At 41.1% G+C, this 23,353-nt stretch overlaps 1 protein-coding gene across 9 annotated transcripts in view; it reads right to left on the bottom strand.

Moving 5' to 3' along the window:
• ATP10B (ATPase phospholipid transporting 10B (putative)) overlaps positions 1–23,353 on the bottom strand; it is a 458,548-nt gene that overhangs the window by 158,203 nt on the left and 276,992 nt on the right. For all 9 annotated transcript variants that reach the window (XR_003853353.1, XM_029583376.1, XM_029583380.1 and 6 more), the window contains 2 exons: positions 14,403–14,731; positions 12,516–12,710 (listed from right to left, as the gene is read on the bottom strand). Coding sequence is in view for 8 of the 9 variants with exons in the window: in XM_029583376.1 (XP_029439236.1) it covers positions 12,516–12,710; positions 14,403–14,680 (473 nt within the window). In the remaining variant the exon portion in view is untranslated. The remainder of the gene's footprint in view (positions 1–12,515; positions 12,711–14,402; positions 14,732–23,353) is intronic.

Raw genomic sequence — 23,353 nt, 5'->3', positions numbered from 1 at the left:
ATCTAGAACAACTTAATTGTAGGCCTGCAAATATAGAGCAATACATAAAAATATCAGCAACGTCAATCATTATGTATAACAGTGCAGTGGCAAAGCAAACAACTCAATTCATATATCTTAACGGATGTTATCTAGTAAGTAGGGAACTATGGGGTCCACATTTCAGGACATGGGGAAAACGCCAGCTTGACTAGTCTCGCTAATTATTTTGTTGGTATTTGGTAGTTTCTTTCCCAAAGATCTTTGCTCTCAGCAGATTTCCACTGCTAACACAAAACTGTTTTTCAGATCTTTGCCTGCCACGTGGCTATTGAGCTGATTTTGCTTCCCCCGAATTTCTGGGAGCAGCTATATTTGGATAGGTGACAAATGAACTTATCACTCACATTAGTGTTCTTTGGTCCATGATGCAAGAGTCAGGTTATTCAGATCAAAGCCAATATGTGTGTGTGATATCATTTGTGAGTCTTTCACCAAAATGACTGTCCCCAGGAAAGAAAATGAACAGCAACATTTGTACTGCTTGCCATTGGTACCTCTGAAGTACCATTTTTTGAGGATGCAGTTTTCTTCATATCATCTATTATCATGAAACTTCTCTTTTATTAGTGCTCTTATTATAGCTCTAAAATGTTAAGAACATAAAAACATAAGAACTTGCCATACTGGGTAAGACCGAGAGTTCATCAAGCCTAGTATCCTGATTCCAACAGTGGCCAGTCTAGGTCCAAGTACCTGACAAGATCCCAAAAATTAAATAGATCCCAAGCTGCTATTGCACAGTGATAAACAGTGGCTATTTTTTAAGCCTACTTGGTTAATAGCAGTTTATTGACTTCTCCAGGAATTTGTACAAACCTTTTTTAAACCCAGCTACGCTAAATGCCTTACCACATCCTCCGGTAATGAAATCCACAGCTTAATTGCACATTGAATGAAAATAATTTTCTCAGATTTATTTTGAATGTGCTACATGCACACTTCTTTGTATTTTTTGAAAGAATAAATAGTCGATTTACATTTACCATTCTAGACCACTTATGATTTTATAGACCTCTATCATATCCCCCCTCAGATGTCTCTTCTCCAAGCTGAACTGACCTAACTTCTTTAGTCTTTCCTCAGAAGGGAGCTGTTCCATCCCATTTATCATTTTGGTCTCCCTTCCCTGTACCTTTTCCGATGCAACTATATAATTTTTGAGATGCGGTAATCAGAACTGCACACAATACTCTATGTGCGGTCTCACCAAAGAGCAATACAAGGACATTATGGCATTCACCATTTTATTCTCCATTCTTTTCCTAATAATTCCTAGATTTCATCTGCAATTTAAATGCCCAATCTTCCAGTCTTGCAAGGTTCTTCTACAATTTTTCACAATCTGCTTGTGATTTAAGAACTTGGAATAATTTTGTATTGTCTGCAAATTTGATAATTTCACTTGTTCTTTTCCATATCATTTATAAATATATTAAAAAACATCGGTCTCAGTACAGATCCTTGAGGCACTCCACTGTTTACTGAGAAAAATGACCATTTAGTCCTACTCTCTGCTTCCTATAATTTAAACAGTTTCCAATCCACAATAGGCCATTGCCTCCTTTCTCATGACTTCTAAATTTTCTCAGGAGTCTCTCATGGGGCACTTTGTCAGACATCTTCTGAAAATCCAAATACACTACATCCACCAGCTCACCATTATCCACATGTTTTTTAATCTCTTCAAAAGAAATATAGCAGGCAAAATTTCCTTTGTGTAAATCTATGCTGGCTGTGTCACATTAAACCATGTCTTTCTATATGTTCTATGATTTTGTTCTTTATAATAGTTTCCATGATTTTTCCTGACACTGAAGTCATATTCACTGGCTTATAGTTTCCAGGATCACCTCTGGATCCCTTTTTAAAGATCAGGGTTACATTGTCCACCCTCAAGTCTTTAAGCACAGCAGATGATCCCAACAATAAGATACAAATTAACAGTAACAGATCTTTAATTTCATTTCTGAGTTCTTCTGAAGTCTGGGGTGTATACCATCTGGTCTGGGTGATCTGCTACTCTTTAATTGTCAATCTGCCTTATTATATCTTCCAGCTTCACAGTGATTTGTATCAGTTCTTCTGAATCACTACCACTGAAAACAGCTTCCAGCACAGGTATCTCCCCAACATACTCTTCAGTAATTATTGAAACAAAAATTCATTCAGTCTTTCCATGATGGCTTTATCTACCTTAAGTGCCCCTTTAACCTCTTGATCATCTAACAGTCCAAAGAAAGGTGACCAAAATTGTGTGGGATCGGAAGACTTATGAGGAGAGGCTGAAAGATCTGAATATATACACCCTGGATGAGAGGAGGTGCAGGGGAGATATGATACCTGAAAAGTTTTAATGATAGACATTCCTCTAACCTTTTCCAAACAGTAGAACTAGAGGTTATGATATGAAACTCCAGGTGGGATGACTCAGAACCAATGTCAGGAAATATTTCTTCACAGAGAGGATGGTGGATGCCTAGAATGCCCTTTCAGAAGAGGTGGCGAAGACGAAAACAGTAAACAAATTCAAAAGGGCATGGGATAAACACTCTCGATCCTTAAATTTCTACAGTTGGAAATTAAGAAACGGATGCATGGGGGTAACCAGTATGGCGTGGCAGCTACTACCCCTATCAGAAGGCATGGGGATTACCTCTTTTAACTAATTAGCTTACATGAAAAAGGATCCATCTGAGGAAAATAGGAAAAAGCATAAGCACTGGCAAGTTAGATGTAAATATTCATAAATCGGAATAAAAAAGAATTTGAAAAGAAGCTGGCCTTAGAAGAAAAAACTCATAATGAGAACTTTTTAAAATATACCTGAAGCAGGAATCTCTTTATTGGGATGTCCTAACTTCTCCTCTATTTTAGTATCCTTTGAAGATACCTCCCCCCCCTCTGAACCATGCACTGCTGAGTGACTGTCGGCTTTCCCCCTATGTTCTAGCTTAAAAGTTGTTCTAATCTCCTTTTTGAAGGCTAGGGCCAGCAGCCTGATTCAACCGTGGTTAAGGTGGAATCCATCCCTTTAGAATAGGCTCCCCCTTCCCCAAAATGTTGCCCAGTTCATAATAAAACTAAAGCCCTCTTCTCTGTACCATCATCTCATCCACGCATTGAGACTTCGGAGCTCTGCCTGCCTCTGGGGTACTGCATGTGGAATGGGGAGCATTTCAGAGAATTCATTTCTGGATTTCAACTTTCTACCTAAAATCCTAATTTGGCTTCCAGAACCTCCCTCCCACACCATTCTATGTTGTTGGTGCCCACATGAATGATAGGTGACTCCGCTCCAAAAGTGTCTAAAATCTTATCTAAGTGATGCATACAAGTTATCAAGTGATTTTCATATCTACCAGCCATCCAGCTATCTACATTTCTAATAATCAACTCACCAACCATGACGGCTGACCTAACCCTTCCCTCCTGGGACTAGCCCTTGGAGACTCATCCTCAATGTTAGAGGATAATGCATCACCTGGAAAGTAGGTCCTTGCTACAGGATCATGTCCTTCTACACCAAGGTGATGATCTTTGACCAGGTAACCTTGTTCTTCCAAAGCAGCATTGGGGCTGCTGGACTGAAGTTGGGACTTGGCTACTATGTCCCTGAAGTTCTCCTCTATATACCTCATTATCTGCCTCAGCTCCTCCAGATCTGCCAATCTAGCCTCTAGAGATCAGACTCATGAGAGCCAGGAGCTCTTAGCAACAGTCGCACACATATGACTTCTCAACAACTGGTAGATAATCATATATGTGGCACTTGATGCAAAAGAAGGCCCCCCAACTTGCTCCTGGACTGCATTTTCATATTGTTGAGTTCCTACTTAATTGATATTGCTATGGGAGTGGGAATGTGTAAATCAGAGTCCTTTAAATTTATGTGATCTATTTAATATTAATTTGGCAATAATCTGCAAGGGAAAATTTAATCTAATTGAAAAAGACTAGGTAACTCCCTTGTTCTAGGATCAATCCCCGATTGAGTTTTGATGTGGAAATGATTCTTGTCCTTTTACATGGGATGAGAATTTACAAATCAAAGAATGAGCTCACGGGTGGGTGGGCAGGAAAGAAAGACACTAGAAAAGAAATTATCTAGCTTCCTGGTCTGTTTTAATCAAAAGGCTCAACTTGGCAATAGTTGAAATAGAATCTATGAAAGAAAAGGAAGGTTTTTTTTGTACCATTTCAGTATTCTCTTACATCAGAACAGCCCTGACCTAGCACATCACACAATCACAGCCACCCACTCTCTATATAACTTAATTCCATTTTCATGCTTTTTATAAGTTTGATTAGTTTTAATATAGACTTTCAAGTTTCCACTTGTATGGAACTTTAAATAATTAATACTTTATTTGGTTTTAATGTTCATTAACAAAACTGAGCCCTATAGTTAATATGAATTGCAATACACAATACTGGAAAAAGGGGGCGTGTTAAACACATATTTTCGAAACTGGACTACTGCAACTCCCTATTGCTAGGTCTACCTTCATCATACTCCAAACCACTACAGATGGTTCAAAATTCAGCTGCCCGTATTCTGACAGGCGCAAGGAAAAGAGACCACATTTCACCCATCCTGAAAGAGCTTCATTGGTTACCCGTATACTTCCGCATCATGTATAAAGCCTTAACTATCACCTATAAAACTATACATCAACTCACCACTCTCGATCTCCAATTCCCTCTCCAAGTACATAATTCCACTAGACCTACCAGAGATGCATATAGAGGTTCCCTCCTGGTTCCCCCAGCGAAAACGACCAAACACATTACCGTAAGAGATCGTGCCACCTCCACAGCTGGCCCTCTACTGTGGAATTCCATTCCTACAGACCTCAGACAGGAGCCTTGCCTCCCAAATTTTAGGAAAAAACTTAAGACTTGGTTATTCAAGCAAGCCTTTCCGGACACAACTCAATGACACAATCCAATAACTCCTAAATCACCTTGCCGTTTGTTTATAACATTTATCTATTTTGTATACTACATTTAAATTGTATATTGTTTAACCATTTTCTATCCTCTTTTCTATTTTTCCTACTCCAAGTTTGGCCACCTTGTTAAATGTAACTGTACCTTCTGTCACCACAGTTCTAGTTCTTTGTTCTTAAGTTCTATGTATTTTATTGCACCCCCATTCTATGTAAACCAGCAAGATATGTTTTCATGATTGCCGGTATATAAAAACTCTAAATAAATAAATAATAAAATAATATTAACTAAAGCTTGATAAAACTGCACATGCTGTTTGCAAAATGGCATGCTCAAATAAGCCCAATTTTGTGAAATTTGGCTTGTGAACTCAATTTTACATATTTGTTTAGGCGCTAATAGTTAATGAGTTACTGTGCACCATTTTGCATTGCAGCAGGTCATTAATTATGAATATGAATAAAATTTGATATGCAGAAAGCTACGTACAAAATTCTATTTGATGTAAACATGAAAACTTTGCAAAAGTGCAAACTGCACTTATATGCACTATTTGCTGTTTCAGTGCCATTTCTGAAGTTTCTCACCATTTAATATATTGGTCCCTCAATGTGAAGAAGAAACCAATATGGAGACAGAACAAATCCAGTTTAATAATTAACTGCATGCAGGAAAATATCAGCCTGGGGGATTTTTTCCAAAACCGGCTCATGGGGTAACTAACACACTCATCCAATATCCTTGCAGCACATGTGTCAACAGCTCCCAAAAGCACGCCAAGTTAACCCTGGAACCTGACAGAATTGAGCCAAAATATCTCCAAAATAGCGGGGAGTGAGCGAGTGAGAAGGAGGGGGTCTGCCTTCCCCGAGGCCTTCCTGGCTCCGAGGACCCCGAGAAACCAGCTGCCGGCAGGAAGTGCTGGGGGCGCAGCTGAGTGACGTCAGCCAGGGCGTCCCTCCACCGACTACATGATTCGCGGTGTGGTGAGCATTGTCCGGGGAGTGAGCGAGTGAGAAGGAGGGGGTCTGCCTTCCCCGAGGCCTACCTGGCTCCGAGGACCCCGAGAAACCAGCTGCCGGCAGGAAGTGCTGGGGGCGCGGCTGAGTGACGTCAGCCAGGGCGTCCCTCCACCGACTACAAGATTCGCGGTGTGGTGAGCATTGTCTGGGGAGTGAGCGAGTGAGAAGGAGGGGGTCTGCCTTCCCCGAGGCCTACCTGGCTCCGAGGACCCCAAGAAACCAGCTGCCAGCAGGAAGTGCTGGGGGCGCGGCTGAGTGACGTCAGCCAGGGCGTCACTCTACCGATTATAAAAACTGCGGAAGTGCGGCGCGCCTCCTAAGCCGCGCGCTCCGAAGGGGCGTGCGGCTTAGCCCGGAAGAGTCCGGAGTTTGGCGTTGTATTTTGGCCCTTAAACTCTTTCTATCCAGTTTTGATGGGTAGAAAAAGAAAGGCAAAAATCTTTACATCTTCACCCGTCCTTCAGTACCGCACTGGACCCATGGACCAACATGTCATTCGACAGTTGGAAAATCCGGATGAGGACAGTTTGGGAGCTACATCGCTAGTCTCCCTAAGTCCTGGCGAGGTACCTTCATCTCCACCGCAGCCGAATTTGGAACCATCAAGAGAAGCGGCAAGTAAACTGGTAGGAGCAGTTCAAGGAGACTCATGTGAGTTACAACCACCTGAATCTCCTAGGACTTTGGAAATAAGACCTTCCCCAACTTTAGAAGTTGCTAAAGTTAAACTCCCAGTTGATATTCAATGTGGCATTGACTCGGTAGCAATACCTGAAAATGTGACATTGGTAGATCTAGGGCGGATGATATCGCGACTTGATAACAACATTATGATGATGAACAATTCACTGTCGTCTGTGATTAATGGTAATAGGGTGTTGATAGATGAACATACTAGGAAAATTAATCAATGTGAGAAAGATATGGGTGTTTTGACAAATAAGGTTCAATTGGTGCAGAATTCTGGTGATGTGTTTATTAGAGATAGCATTGTTATGCATAAAGAAATTGAATATATAGAAAACATGTTAAGAGTTAAGAATTTAAGAATTATAAATTTTCCATTGACACGTTTGTTATCACCAGAAGAGATGTTTAAAAAATTCTTAAGAGAAGTATTGCTTTATGAGGATAATGCCATTCCAAAAATATCAAGAATATTTTATTTTCCTCAAAAAAGAGTAAAGAAGGATCAAGATAAAATATCTCCAAAATAAATGCCATCTTTCTTAAATAACTAAGAAAATGAGTACATTCTAGATCAGGAGATCCCAAAAAGAGCAGATCCATTTCTATTTGCTCACTCCCAAGGATAAATGGTGGCTTTCCCAAATCTACCTGGCTAACAAGGGTTTAGGAACTTGAACTAAAACAATTAGAGGTAACTGTAAACCGACATGAAGTTAACACGAATGGCGGTATATAAAGGTGAACAAATAAATAATAAATAAATTGATTTTAAAAGGAGCGCGCGTGCATGTTATAAAATACAATGGCTGCGCGCATGTGCAGATGGCCTATGACTTGAGCGTGCAGGAGGAGGGATTTTATATCCTACGCGTGGTGACGCAATCGGGCCTTCCCCAGTTCCCTCCCAGTCTGCTTAAATTAAGGAGCGGACTGGGAGGGAACTTCCCTACCCCACCCCCCCCCCCCCCGCCTAACCGTCCTTCCCTTTCCTCTCTGACCCCTAACCCCTACCTATCTACCCACATTTTTTTTTCTTTCAGTATTTACTGCTCCTCCGGAGCAGAAGTATTTTCCGCATGCTGTTTGGCAGCCAGTGTGCGCTTCCCTGGGACAGCAGCTAATGGCCACTGTCCCAGCCGGCCTCGGTCCTGCCCAGCCCTGCCCCTCCCCCCTCAATTCACACCCCCAGCCCGCCTCTTTCTCAGGGCCTGGCACTTCTGCGCGTAACGGGGGTTATGTGCGAGGCCGAGCCCATTCTAAAATGCGTGTAGCGTGCAAGGCCTAGCCACTGCACATAACCCTGTTTATACGCACACGGCCCTTTGAAAATTTGGGCATAGGTGTAGATTATTCAAAATTAAACTAAAAAAAAAGCTAAACAAAAACTAAAGCACATCACTATTTCACCTCCCTACTTAACCATGCTGGCAATTGTTTAGTCTTCCTTGACCTTTTTTAATGCGAGGAATACATTTTATCTATGCCACCAATATGGTATTTTTAAATACTGTGCATACCTCATGCAAATGTTTAACCTTTATAACCAATCCTTTTAGTTTTTTCCTAATGCCATTTTATCATAGTCTGACTTTTTCAAGTAGTATGCAACTGTTTTACTTAATGTTCTCCCCTCCAGCGGTAATACTAATTTTGATTGCATTATTATTATTATTGCTAAGTGGCCCCACTACTGTTACCTCTTGCACCAGGTCCTACATTCCATCGAGAATGACATCTAAATCAGTTCCCCCTCCCATTGGTTCCAGGACCAGCTGCTCCATGAAGCAGTCATGTACGCCACCCAAAAACATTCCTCCCTGGCATGTCCTGATGGGCCATTTACTTTAGCAATGCTCTCCCATTATTATTGTGTTGCCAATTTTATTTGCCTTTCTACTTTCTGGTAGCATTTCATTGTCTGATTCTTCATTCTGATCGAGGGGATGGAAGTATACACCCACTGTTGTACTATTTCCCATCACACATGGAATTTAATTTTCTATCCATAAAAGAGCTTAACTTTCAAACCTATTGGTAGACTGGATTTGGACATGTAAGTGAATACCTGGAGAATTATCCTAATATTTTATAACCTGTGCAGCAGTGAACCATACAGTGTAGTTCTGTATGGTTCACTGTTTCAATATGTGCAAATATTTACAGTGCAATGAAACACTTACTTTATCTACCTGTTTTACAAACATATGCATGTATATTTTACGAATGTAAAACAATATAGCATGTACATATAAAAACCCGGATCTATACACGGAGGCAGGCATTTTATAAAGTATGCGCGTATGCTATTTTGAAAATACTTGCATGCGTACTTGAAATCACCAGCTCACCAATACCTCCACCAGTTCATCTCCAGTTCACCTAGATCCTCTAGCACTTCACCCTGATCTCCTCCCAGTTCACTGAGACCTCCCACTCAAAAATTGCAGACAACAGATTTCACTCGTGCGAGTCAATTAGCAAGTGTAAAACTTGAACAAGTTGGCTAATGTGTATATGCAAATCATTTATACCATAGCAAGTACCGTGCACACTCCTTAATGCCACCCTGGGTACCCCTAGACTGCCCTTTTTCTGCACCTGTAAAATGTGCACACAAAATAAAAAATATGCACATACTTTCAATGTTTATAAAACAACATATGCACACATCCCGGTACACATATCCTTGATGCGAGAGGATAATGCATCATCCTAGCAAGATGAACACATCCTGCCACACCAAGATGATGCTCTCTTTGCTCCTCCAAAGTAGCACATAGACTGGAGGTGGGTTTGCTCTACTGTGTCCCTGAAGAAATCCCTTATTTATCTTTCTGACTGCCTCAGCTCTTTAAGGTCCACCACTCTGGCCTCCAGAGATCAAACTCGTTCTGTGTTAGCCAAGAGCTTTTTGTCTAAGTGCACACATACAATTTCTCACCAAAAAGTAGATAATCATACATGTGATATTCAGTGCAGAAGACTGGTTAGCTGGACTGCTGTCAACATCTTAATATTGTTAAGTGTTAAAGTTATTTAAAGTTGTATAACTCAATGTAGAATACCCTAAATACACTGACGGGATTTTATTTTAATCTGTTTGTCAATGACCCGCAACAGAACTACAGTTAATAGATAGCTAAGGTTAGGTTTAATTACTGATTTGTTGATATAAATCACTAATTGACTTATTATGAAAAATGTCCCTTCTAATCTTCTAATTGGAGTAACAGTTTACATATGAGGCTATGTGACAGAGCTGAGGGAGATGGGAAGGGTGGTTAGGAAACAAATACCATTACTTATTTCTCAAGGAAATGGTTTTCATGTCTTTCCAGAGCAAATGAATTGATGTTTTCAAATTTTTTTTTAACACATACAGAATAAATTTAACTCTATTTTCTTTAACATATTTTATAGACGCACAGAATAACTTTAAATTTCTCTTTTCCTGGATACATTTTATTTAACACATACCAGTCAGCTTCCTGAATGCGTTGAAATAAAGACTGAAAATAAATTCTGAAAATTCAGGACTCATTCGCCTACTTTTTATGCCTGCAGTCAGGGGCTTACCTCAGATACTATTTTATATTACTACGGGGTCCGTTTTAGTCCTTTTCAGGGATAAGTCCTAGACGCACAAGCTTTTTAAATCTTTGAGACCGGTGGCAACTAGAGGTTCATTTTAGAATGAGCTCAAAATATAATTGAATCCCTTTTGCCTCCTACCAGCTACACCAGGGGCTGCTAAGAATTGTATTGTTTATCTTTGACTTCTATAAATGTAAAGGCTCATTGGATCCTTACCAGAACAATGTATCCCTATTAGAATGGATATAATATGGTTGTAAAGAATACATAGTGAACTGAACCACTGCCCAAAGGCTCTAACAGTGAGAGCTTGTAGGGACATGCATTTCTTTCAAACAAATGTGTAAAGTATGATGAATGAGGCCATTTTAAGTTCATTCCATATAAAACGGCTTTGCGTTTTGTAGGTAAAAAGGTCCTCCCTGGGCCCAGACAATCCTCTTCCTGCCTTGTAAAATCAGTCTCGGGGCCTGTGTCTATTTGGCTAGGCTGAGTCCAACCAAGGGCTCCCCTGGGCACCTCTGACCCCACTTTCACCCTGTAAAAAATGTCCAAGGCAGGGGGGGAATCTCCCTGGCCTCCACTTACCCCAAAGTCAAAAAGATAAGAGCAATGCCCACTTGCTCCTGCTCTCATGTGCTGGATTTTAAAAACTGCATTGGCAGCCCCCAGCATGGTACCACAGTGATGTCACTTTGGCACCGGGTCTCAGGGAAGGCTGGCACCATTATGTCGTACAGCTATATAACAAAATAGTGCCAGTAGTCCCTGAGACGGGTGCCAAAGTGACATCATTTTGATGCCATCCTGAGGGCTGCTGGTGCCATTTTTAAAGTACAGAGCATAAGGGCAGGAGTAAGTAGGCATCTCTGCTGCTTTTTGGACCTTGCACAACCCATGGATTGGGGTAAGTGGGGTCCGGGGAGAATGCTTGCCTTGGACATTTTTATGAGGCAAGAGTGAGGGTCAGATAGGCCTGAAAATGCCTTGGCTGGGCTTGATTTTACAGAGTGGGGGTGGGTGGGTATGGATGGAATGGCATGGGAGGTCCCAGCTCTGCCTGGCTAGCCCAGCTGGATAGACAGGGCCCCGGGCATGATTTTATGGGGTAGGAGAGGACTCAGGGAAGCCTATATTGTTTTATTTTTTGTTATGTTTTTGGTTATTTAATGGGTTTTTTTGTTTGAAAAATGAACCAAACCAAACCAACAAAAAAAAAAAAAAAAAAATTAAACAAACTGAAAAACAAACCCCTCTGAATCAAAAAAATATGAACCAAATGAAAATATTTGGACCTGCACATCCCTAGCAGGTTGCTACAATGTGAAGTTCATTCCGGCATTTTTATATAGCAACACTTAGAGTTTTCTAGAACACCATCTAGAAAGCATGGCAAAGGGATGAAACAACCTTTTCCTCACTCCTCAAGTGATTTGCAAGAGGGATTTTTACGGGATAGACTCTGAGAAGTATTTTGGACCTGTATATCCCTGGTCTTTTGCAGGAAAGAGTCCTGGTTGGAACCTTTTTTGCTATTAGAAATAAGCCAGTGAGGGACCTGAGAGCTTAAAGCTGCACCTTGGGATTTGTTCAACCAGCAGTTCCCCTTACCATCCACATAAATCTCTGAGGAGAAGAAGAGAGTGTCCGTTATGTTACATCATCAGAGAAGATCATCAAGAAGAGGCCCATTCAGCAGAGCAAGGAGGAGAAGGGAGGGTGGAGAGATGTGAAGTATTGCATTTCGGGTACCGGGGTGTCCCAAAGGACAAGGCACACACACAGCTGCTCACGAAGATAGTCTAAAAATAACAACACTCTAAGAGGACTCTACTGACCAGCTGTAATTGTACCCAACATTGACTGTATAATTCTTGACCGGCTGTAACATGCTCTGTGTACTTTTGATGGAAAAGCATGAAAAAAATATGATGATAATGATGGTGAAACGATTGTGCTTATGATTACAATAGTTTATTACCATGGATTCATTACCAAGAAAATGCATATTTGCGAAGGGTGTGGTAAACTCTGAAATCATATTTTCTGCATTTGGAACAGACCTGGGGTTGTAACCAGTGTGCAATGAGTATGTTTGGACTCAGCAGTTCCTACAGTGGGACCCCCTCCTCCCCTTACTAGAGAAGGACATGGGAGATAGGCTATCCAAACATTTTAGCTATTCTGTTCTAGACGATGCTTTTCTGTTTAACTTACTTAGTATATACTTTTGCTTTGGAAGAATTGATCTTCCTATCGAATCGGTATCTTTTGTAGTCTTCAATGCCATCTTTAACCGCTGTGATTACCAGCACGATGGCCAAGGGCAGTATTGTTATTTCCTTCTGGAACACATCCAGGTTGGGTAGCCAGTTGAGGACTGCAAGGAGCAGGAAGTAGAAATTGGCAAACCTAAGGAGTACGAAGGTGATAACAGTAACTTAGGTGTTCATTAACTTTCATTTCATTTCATTTCATTTCAAGGAAAAGGCAATTACATCCATGAACTTTCTGAGAAACTGTCTGCATTTTCCCAGCTCACTGTCTGATGTTTTGAAACGCTCTCTCAATATCCTCACAAAGGTCTTAATATAACAAATAAAAACTGGGGAAAGAGAAAGAACATTGAATCTTTCAAGAATTTGTACCGTTCCTTATATTTGTTTCTTGTCTCTACTTTAAGAAGTAGTAGCTTAATCTCCTGGTCAGCATTTTAAAAGTAGTTATGGAAAAAGGTAGGGATGCGCATTGGTTTGTCTATGTTGTTCCATGTCATTCTCAAAATGAAATGACAGAGAAAAAAAACAAAATTTCCAAACAGTACGCATTATTTCTAAAATCTAAAAAAAAAAAAATCAAATTTGGGAAAAAAATAAACAACTTGGAAACTTGTCCCCAAATGACACGAAACAGCACGACACAAAATGTTTTGGCCTGCACACTCCCTTGTAAGCAGTAACACTCATCCGATATCAATCAAAGAATGCATCGATTATTTGAGAAAGTCCTCTGCAATTGCTCTTATCCCCCTGCAGTAGACATGCTTGGAAGAGTGTCAGAAACGGCATTATGCATACTGATTTCGGATTAGTTAATGAAGGGCCTGATTCACTTCCTCTCATTCTACATCTATAGGAAAAAAGATAAGTGAATCTGGATCTAAATGTTTCTAATACCATTGAGGGCAACTTTCAAAAGTGTTTTCATGGGTAAAACAGAGTTTTAAGTGCAGAAATGGGCCATTTGAAAGCTGCCTACCATCTCTGCATATACGTAGATGTGCAATTTTGCTGGAAAAAGTCCCCACCCAAATAGCAGGTGCAGGTCTGTATGTGTGGACTTATTTTGACCCAGTTTTCAAAGAGAAAGCTTTCTCTTTGAAGACTGACATTGGTCTGTGGGGGCAAAGTACCCCATGTCTTTATACCTCTGCACATAGTTTGAAAGTTGCCCTCATTATGACATCATGCCCCATATGGAATATTTAGATCTATTGTGGTAGCAGCCTATATCCAGACAGCTAAGTTTTAGTTGGCTAGATTTTGATGATTTTCAGCCAAAATCCTAGGAAGTTGGTTGGACTGAAAATGTACTTAATGTAGTCAATCTGGCTGGCTAAGTTAGGCACTCTGGCCCTTATTGAAAATTTACCCCATAAGTATCCATCTCTTAGCTATCTATGGACTAGATTCATTTATAGCAGAATGTTGAGATGCATGAAAAAAAGGGGTGGGGAAAAATTGTGCAGCTGGCCGCATCGCGACGGTGCGTTTTTTGCCTGCCACAGTTGTGGCCGGGATGCACAGTTTTGCACCCATAGTGCCACGGGAAAAGGTGAGGTTATTTCCCACTATGCTGCTGGCAATAACGTAGAAAACGTTATCGCCTGCAGCGCTACTGGGAGATAACTCTGCCCAAATCCCAACCACACTCCTTCCCTTCCTCTAATTTGCATTGTACCGCCGCAATACCTGCCCATCATGGTTTGATGATTGACCCGGTATATTAGATAAACCAAGTTTAACTGTTAAACTTGGTTTGAAAATAAATCTCATCAACTGGGGATTATTTACTTAAGAGGTAACAACATAACATTGTAGATACCTGTAAAACTGTTCGAAGAGATTGTGGGGCAAAAACGTGAGAATAGTATACTTAGTAGTGGAAATCCAGTTTTCTGAGTAAAACCTTGACACTCTTCTCCAGTCACTCTCACATCTCTTGTTATTAGCAAAGATAATCCTTTTCTTGACCAAGCTTTGTCGAACGTGGCTTTTAATGGAAGACAATAAAGGTGTGGTTTCCGTGTCTTCCTGGGCAACTTCTTCCACTAGTGCCAGATGCTTCCATCGGTACAGAGCTGAGTCCACGGAAAATGCCATTCTTGACTAAGGCAGACTGGAAGATGAAAGGACGAAGGTGACTGAAGAGCACTGCAGGATAAAAAGGAACATTTCCATGAACAATGGCAGCTTGCTAGAACAAGCAGACCAGGCAAGTTTTATTTAGTCAGTAAAACTGAAAGATCATTAAATCAGGATGGAAATGGTGTGTGCAGAACGGGTTTACTGAGGCCTTTAAAAGGTAATTCTGTTTTTTATAGGTTTATGGGAGGATTAATCCTCCTGGCTTGGCCAGGGCCCAAACAATTTCCTGTTCCCAGAGGGAACAGTGCCAGGGTGTTAACTCCCCATATGATTATACGCGTAAAAGCTAAGAAAGGCATTTGATTTTAGGCAAAAAGGAATTTATAAACCAAATAAATTGCTTCTCTTTCAAAATTCTCCATTCAGAGGGTCATTGTGCAACTGTGTGTGTTGGGGTAAAGTCTATGCGTCCCAGGTAAGTGGCCTGGAATGTGCACAAAGTAACTGCAGAAAGTCCATTTGCTTTATCGAGGGTGCAACCTGTGGTGAGTTAACATGTGCACACTTTTTGAAAGCCAAAAGTATGCACATAAGTGCCAGTTCCACCTCCCGGGCATGTCTATCCTCAGTTCACATAAATTGGGTTACACATACTTTTAAGCAAATTGAGCTCTGGGCTATTTTATAACTGCAATTTATGCACATAAAACCATGTCTTATGCACACAGATGACTTTGAAAATCAAGCCCTCAGTGTCCATTCTTGTTCATGATGCACTTCAATTGTAATTTGAATATATACAGTTACAGATATTCTCAGTTTCAAACAAAACAGAATACAGATTTAAGCTGTGGACTCTACCATCATCAAGTAGGCTTGGTCAAGAAATAGACAATGGTATCTCATAATTCTTATATTCCTGAGCAGCAAGCAGCCTAGTAAATATATATATATATATATCCAATAACAGATCTGAAAGTAAGTAAAGAACTAACAGATATCAATATATACCAAAGCAAAGCAAAAGAGTCACCTAGAGGTCATACATTGCTTCAGTTGTACCTCCATAGAACACCTTCCACCTTAGCTGATATTATCATCCATCCGCTTGGGATGCATGACTGTCAGAAATAGACCAGCAAAATCAATAGGAAGTTTGGACCGTAGTTTATTGGTGACCTCTGATAAGAATGTTCATACTTTGAGAGGGTTGGTACTGTGTGACTTGGCATGTGCTGCCCTCATTTGCAACTCTTTCAATGTTGGCATCAATTGTGTGCCCCAGATAAAACTTCTTCCATGTGCACAATTCCTGGATGAACTGAGAATGTAACATAATTAAGAAATTCTGGCATTGATTTTCAGGAATGACCACTGTTTTTCCCATAATAGACATTCTTTATGTGCAAACGGTACAAACATTTCAAACAGCTTTCCTGTTGGCCATCCCCTCCACACCCAGTTCAGAACATGGGTCACTGTAGAGTCTTTGGTAGTTATATATGTAACCTGATCAGCCTGAAGAGGTAGTTCTAGAATGGATTACAACAATAATGGAGGAGAAACTGTACTGCCTAGTATCTGTAAAAGTAGGTAGTTCAGGGTATTGCTATTTGCAATAGGCTTCTCCAGTTTGTAGGCACGTGTGTAGTCATAAGCACTTAGTATTATATTCTGTCATTTCAGGGAACATGTCTGAGCCCATTTCTTTGTCTTTAGAGAGCAACCCTAAAAATGGCTAGAAGTCAGTATGAAAGTCAAATACACATCAGATCCTATAGTGATGGCAGTGGTGATATTAAGACTTATCTTTATCTGGATTTATATATCACTCTTTGCTTCAGCTCTGAGTGGTTCACATCTTAAAATCATTCATAATATTGAATACCAACTTACAAAAAGAAAATAAAGTAGATACCAATAAAATCCTAAAACGTGTCAGAGTACATCTAATAACTAAAAACACTCTTCAAAAAAGTTAAAAACAACAGCGGAGCCTACAATAAAAGGCTAAATAAAAAAAATCTGATTCTGGAAGCAACAGTTTGAGGTCTAGAGTCTGCACTTTAAAAAACCTAACGTGGATGACGGATTTAATATGGGTCTTGAATGTTAAAACAGAATCAATCTGAAAACCCAAAGTTCTTAGACAAGAAGAAATTGGCAGAGAGATGATTTCAATGTGGATTGGTGAATATATACAGTGGATTTAGGGGAACCTCGATATATCGGTTACATTTTACTCCTTGCAATGATAAGGGATGATTTGGTTAAGTGTTAATCAATGACAAATGGCAAATATACAGCATGTGACCAGTGGTGATGTTTTTTCCCAACTAGATGCCATCTCAATATAGAATTGTATGTCATCGGCACACAACCTATAACCAGAGCATAGTCCAGCTAGGATTTTGCATACTGGGAGACATGAATATATTAAACAATATGGCCGAGAGGGCTGAGCCCTGAGGAACCCCAGTTGTTGTTGCATATCAGTTAAATACAGCGTTTCTACTCTTAACTTGCTAAACTTATTTTGGACAAAGAATGCAGCATGTCTTTTATACGTTTATTTTATTTTTTGTTTTAGTTTGTATTATGTCTGTGCTTTACGTTCTATTTCAAGGATGTATTCTAGCAATCCACTAAAAGGGTAATTTTAAAAGGAGTAAAGTGTAAATGTAACATACTCTTGTGACAATTTGAAAAAGTACATGCATACAGTGCACTCACACATGAATATTCTATGGACAATTCAATTGCATATAATGTAGCAATTTTCAATAGCCCACTTACTGGTAAAGTGCATTTACAAGTATAAAATCCAATTTTAAGCATATACATGCTTTTTTTTTTAAATTACCTTCATAGGAGGTCATTTTCAAAAGGATTTATATGTCTAACTACTATTGTAGAAATTTTCAAAAGCCATGTTCTCGAAATACGACAGCAGGATTTTCCTTATTTACATAGTTCCATTCTGCAGATGTCAGGTTCTTGAGTAATAAACAACAGGGGCTTTCTTCCCATATGGCAAAGCATGATAGCGAATAGTTCCAAAACCATAGGGCCATGCATGCATCACAGGTAAGAATTAAGAGTCTTTTCTCAGAGTCAGATGTTATAAACTTCTTAAGATTCCTAAAGTCCTGTGTCTACCGGTGAGTGCCTTTCTATTGGCCTCCTGTAGAGTGAAGACTTTGAAAATGTTCCGCAGCTATTTATTTAGATTTAGCTGCTACCTGTTCCTTGGTAGTACGAGGCGAGCTACATTCTGGTACTGCAGGTACTTCCCTGTCTCCTGAGCACTTACATTCTGGAGGCTTGAATTACTAAGCTTTTTTTTTCCCCCCATAGACAGAGAATGGGAGAAAATCCTTAGTAAATCAGGCCCCAAGTTTGCACCTGAGGCAATTGCGGCTAATGTGTTTTGCCTTGTGAGCAAGAAAATTGTGGTAAAAATTGAGCAATCCCAGGAATGCCTGGCGCTCCTGTTTGGATTTTTGCTGAGAAGCTTTACGGATCGCTCTTACCTTGTCATCCCGTGGGGGTGAATGCCTGACGCATCGACGTGATAATCCACAAAAGTGACACTTGTAGTTAGTAGCTCACATTTGTAACCCCTGGTACCTCAAAATGGGGGCAGAACTTCTCCAAAATGCATACTTAACATTTCCTTGCATGAACCTAGCGAGGGTGATTTTCGGAGGCAGCCTTGTGGATATTTTATACCCATGGGAGGGGGGCTCAAATGGACTTCTAAAGGGAAACTCTCTCCAGTGCCACTTATGTAGGGAAAAATGAGGTGGAAACAAGGGAAGGAATTCAAAATGAAATCCCGCACGCGCTTTCACTGGTTCGCCTTGGCTCTGGTCCCTCTCCCCGCTGCTTTTCCCTGCCTGAGGCTTTTTTTTTTTTAAAAGGGGGATTTTCATAGGTAAACACCAAAATAAAATGGTTTTTAACCTATGGAACCCCCCCCTCCCATGAACCCTGAATCAACTGTGAGGTAACTGGTGATGCCCAAGAAAGGTTCCCCCCCCCTTCTAACCCCCAGACCCACTCAAATAAAAAATTAAAAACCACCACCCAAATTTTTCCAAATAAACTTGTAAGGATGAAATATAGCAGCAGTGTTGTAAATATTATATACAGCATGAACAACCACCTGTGTGTGTGTGTGGGGGGATGGGGGACGATGACTTGGCTTTAAGGTATGTTAGGGGGAAGTCTGCAAACTTGCGCCAACTAAAACCAACAAAATGAAACAAAAGAAGAACAACATGAAATTCCCCTCCATACCCCTAATACTCTACCTCACCTCTTTTACTTTTCTGCCGTATATAATATTTGCGAGCGCTGCTATATTTTATCCGTGCAAGGTTTTTTTTTCTTTTTCATTTTTTTGAGCGGGTCTGGGGGTTAGAAGAAAGGGAGCCCTATCGCACACATCCATCTCCTACTGCAGGAGTGATTCAGGGCTCACAGGAGAGGAGAAGGATGTGACAATCAGAGAGGTGCAAGGGAGGGGACGTTGCCTTCTCTCCCTTGCAGTTTGCCACCTTCCTCCATTCTCCTTAGGATCCCTCTACCTGGCTACTGTACCACCTGCTGCCCACTCCCTCTGTCCTCCCCTGCCAGTACCTGCCTCTCCCCGCCTTCCGCCTCAACTCTGCTCCTTCTTTCACCCCATGACGACCTGAGAAGTTAGAAATGGGCAGCACACAATGTGCAGCTAGCACTGGTGCTTGAGAAGAGGAGATGGGTGGCAGAAAATCTGGGCCAGAAAATCTAAGGATGTGTCAGCCATCTTGCTGTCCACTACAGTCTCTCACTTTCACTTCCCTCCCCTATTATTCCTATTCCCTTCTTTCTTCTTCTCTTCTGTCTCTAGCCTCCTGCTTCTCTCCTCTCTCTCAATCTCTTTACCTTCTTTGCTGCAGCAGCCAAAAAGCCTTTATTTTCCCCTACAAACTTCCTCTGGCTAGCAGGCTGCTTTTATGGCAAGTGCAATCAGAAAGGTCAGAATGGGTGATACATTTTTGGCTGTAGCACGCAATCACTATTAAGAGTGTGGTTTAGTGAATGAGGCGATAATTTATGGAAGCTCATTATGTCTTCCTTTGCATATCCTTTAGCTCATTAGCATGCATTAAAATGATATGGTTTACTGGCCACTTGCTAAAATGTTAGCTGGTGCCTTAATGTGCATATTCAGGCCTTAGTGATAACCTGTTATTTATCATGAACACCACAAAACCATCTTAGCATGCAAAATGTTCATTTATTTGATTGCTATTCCACCATTTAGGGACTTCAAAGTGGATTACATTCAGGTACCTATTAGTGATTTGGCTCCATAGATGGCACAGGATATCTTGTACTGATATTAATACTGGGTCTCAGAACAGCTTTCCTTGTTCCATCTTACCAGCTCCTGCCACTGCAGTCATCCAGTATTACTGTACATAATAGCTTAAGCAACTTTTAAGTAAGCCTGCAATTACGTTGCATCAGACAAGTCAGAATGCAAGGAAGCAGAGGCAGAAACTTGGCTATCACAGTCAGACATCTCAATAAAGCAGATCTGATACTGTCACTGCGCAGTGAAACTTTCCTGTTCGTTGGTGATTCTTCTGCATTTTATGGCCACAGCAAAACTATTTAGGGTCAATTCAAACATACCAACTGTGTACCTCAGCTTTATTTATCAGATAAAATGGACCCCACTTGGTGGACTGATCCTATTTGTTAAACATCCTTCCTGCAAGATGTGTCACTGTATGCTGGCTGCACAAACAGCCCGATATTCGGCAACATGGGGAGTGGATAAGATAGCCGGATAACTTGTCTGGGATAGTCAGCAAAGGGTTGCCAATTTTTTTATATTCCGCCTGCCCAAAATTCCAAGTGGATTACGACAAATGCATTCATAAAAAGAAAACCAATATAAGTAAAAAAAATCAAATAAAACAAAGGCACCTAATATACATTAAAAACATATGTAAAACCAAATAAAAGGAACAGAATAAAAACTGCTGCTGACTGCTGAATATAGCTGAACAAAGGCTATCGGGCCGATTCAGTAAAGTCCTACTTTTGGCCCGGAGTGGTGGCTGTCAGCGGGTTTGACAGCCGACGCTCAATTTTGCCGGCATCGGTTCTCGAACCCGCTGACAGCCATGGGCTCGGAAACCGGACGCCGGCAAAATTGAGCATCCGGTTTTCGACCCGACAGCCGTGGGCCGACTTCAAATTTTTTTTTTTTTACCCTTCGGGACCTCCGCCTTAATATCGCCATGATATTAAGTCGGAGGGTGCACAGAAAAGCAGTTTTTACTGCTTTTCTGTGCACTTTCCCGGTGCCCGAAGAAATTAGCGCCTACCTTTGGGTAGGCGCTAATTTCTGAAAGCAAAATGTGCGGCTTGGCTGCACATTTTTTTTTCTGAATCATGCGGGAATACCTAATAGGGCCATCAACATGCATTTGCATGTTGAGGGCGCTATTAGGTTCGGCGGGTTGGACGTGCGTTTTCAGCCCCTTACTGAATAAGGGGTAAGGGAAAACGTGCATCCAATAACGGGTTAACAGTGCGCTCCATCGGAGCTCCATCGGAGCGCACTGTACTGAATCGGCCCGTTAGTTAGAAAGATAAACTTATCTGGCTAACTGTAGGAATGCTCTCCAGCATGACCAAATGTAGCTGGATAACTCCATCCCAGAATGTCCTTGGATCACCTCCAAGTTAGCCCTATGATTTCCAGGGGGTCAGGGCATGGTAATTTTTAAAGCCAGACAAACCATTTGAATATTGATGCCAAACAATACTGAACTGTTCCCCCAAGCAAATAGAGCTCAACTTCTAATAAAAGCAATTAAAAAAAAAAAAAATATATATATATATATTGTTCATTTCTTAGGACCCTGAATGAACTACATGGATATCAAAATATTAATTTACCTGGAATATAAAGGAGATTTTTAAGAGAAATATGCGTTAAGCTGCACCATTTGAGACTGAGGGAACATATCCTAGAAGTGGCAAGTTTTTGTTCATTAGAATATGCCTGAGATTCTTGGCTTTCCAGCTCCACAAGCTAACGATATCATGTCACCCTCGCGGAGGGTAAAGAGAAATAAATCCTGTGCTCTACATACACACATTTACAACTAGTCTTACCTTTATAAATTCCAAAAATATTGGGTGTCACATTTTTTAAATTAAGAAGGGTCAATTTTCAGTTCCTACATTCTTTCAGTTTTGTTTTGAAGCCTTTTGGACATTTTTAGGAAGTTAAAAAAAAAAACCAAAAAAACAAAAACTCTTCAAATTAAGATAAATCTGGATCTGTGTCTGGAGGGCATTGGGTGGTTGAACTGTGAAACTGTGGACATATTCCTGGTAGGTGACAAAGAACGCTGTGATCTCATTAGCATCGGCTAGGATCGTTTCCCCTCTTTTCTGAGAGGCACCCGGGCATGTGCAGACTTCGGGCAGGAACAAGGATGTGATCCTGGAAAATCTTTTACGAGCTCAGCCGAATGACCAATATTAACTTGGAGGGGTGTGGATGCAGCCCTATCGCAAGAAAGTCTGCATAGAAAACTGATACAATTTATTAAAGGAAAAACGTGCACTGTCACATAAAAGAAAGTAACCAAATCTCACAAGGATGTGACGAAATATCTGCGGGAGAGATGTGATAACATTTATTAGCAAGGGCTCAGGCTTGTGCTATGTTTACCTGAAATCTTAATTACCAGGATACAAGATACCGCATTAAGTAAGACGTTTTCAGAAACTCTTATACAGGCTAAAGAATAATTCTCTTAGGAGGAGAACTGTGCAGTGACCTTACAGCATCAGAACAAGCAAGTCTATTCATAAAATGAATTATTTGTGGATTAATTTGCTCTGAGGTTTGCGGCCCATGGTGGAAAACCACCACTGCACTGGCTGGGCTGTCCTAGATGGACAATACAAATGAAACCCCTCCTCGGGGCACATAAAATAAAAGTGTATGATGCTGACCCCAGTCTCTTTGCATTCTAAATTCATAAAATGGTCAGGTAGAGGGCAAAGGCTATATTCCCTCAAGCTGGATAGGGAACAGTAACAAATTCCTGCCTTTCCCTGTGTGACCATCTGATTGTACCCCAACAGCAACAACTTTCAATCGCAGAGCTGATGCGAGAGTATTTGGCACCCTAAGTGAACCTTCAGTCAAATATCCCCTCTAAATTTACCTACTGGCAGCAGCTCCACCACAGCATTCCCTCCTACCAGTGGCAGTGGCTCCACCACAGCATTCTGTCCTATCAGTGGCAGTGGCTCCAGCACAGCATTCCCTCCTACCAGTGGCAGTGGCTCCAGCACAGCATTCTGTCCTATCAGTGGCAGTGGCTCCAGCACAGCATTCCCTCCTACCAGTGGCAGTGGCTCCAGCACAGCATTCCCTCCTACCAGTGGCAGTAGCTCCAGCACAGCATTCTGTCCTATCAGTGGCAGTGGCTCCAGCACAGCATTCCCTCCTATCAGTGGCAGTGGCTCCAGCACAACATTCCCTCCTACCAGTGGCAGTGGCTCCAGCACAGCATTCCCTTTTATCAGTGGCAGTAGCTCCAGCACAGCATTTCCTCCTACCAGTGGCTCCACCACAGCATTCTGTCCTATCAGTGGCAGTGG

This window comes from Rhinatrema bivittatum, chromosome 18, assembly GCF_901001135.1.
Source record: "Rhinatrema bivittatum chromosome 18, aRhiBiv1.1, whole genome shotgun sequence".
In the NCBI taxonomy this organism is placed as follows: domain Eukaryota; kingdom Metazoa; phylum Chordata; class Amphibia; order Gymnophiona; family Rhinatrematidae; genus Rhinatrema; species Rhinatrema bivittatum.
Note: the sequence above shows the minus strand (reverse complement) of the source record. Positions and strands in the feature narration are given on the sequence as shown.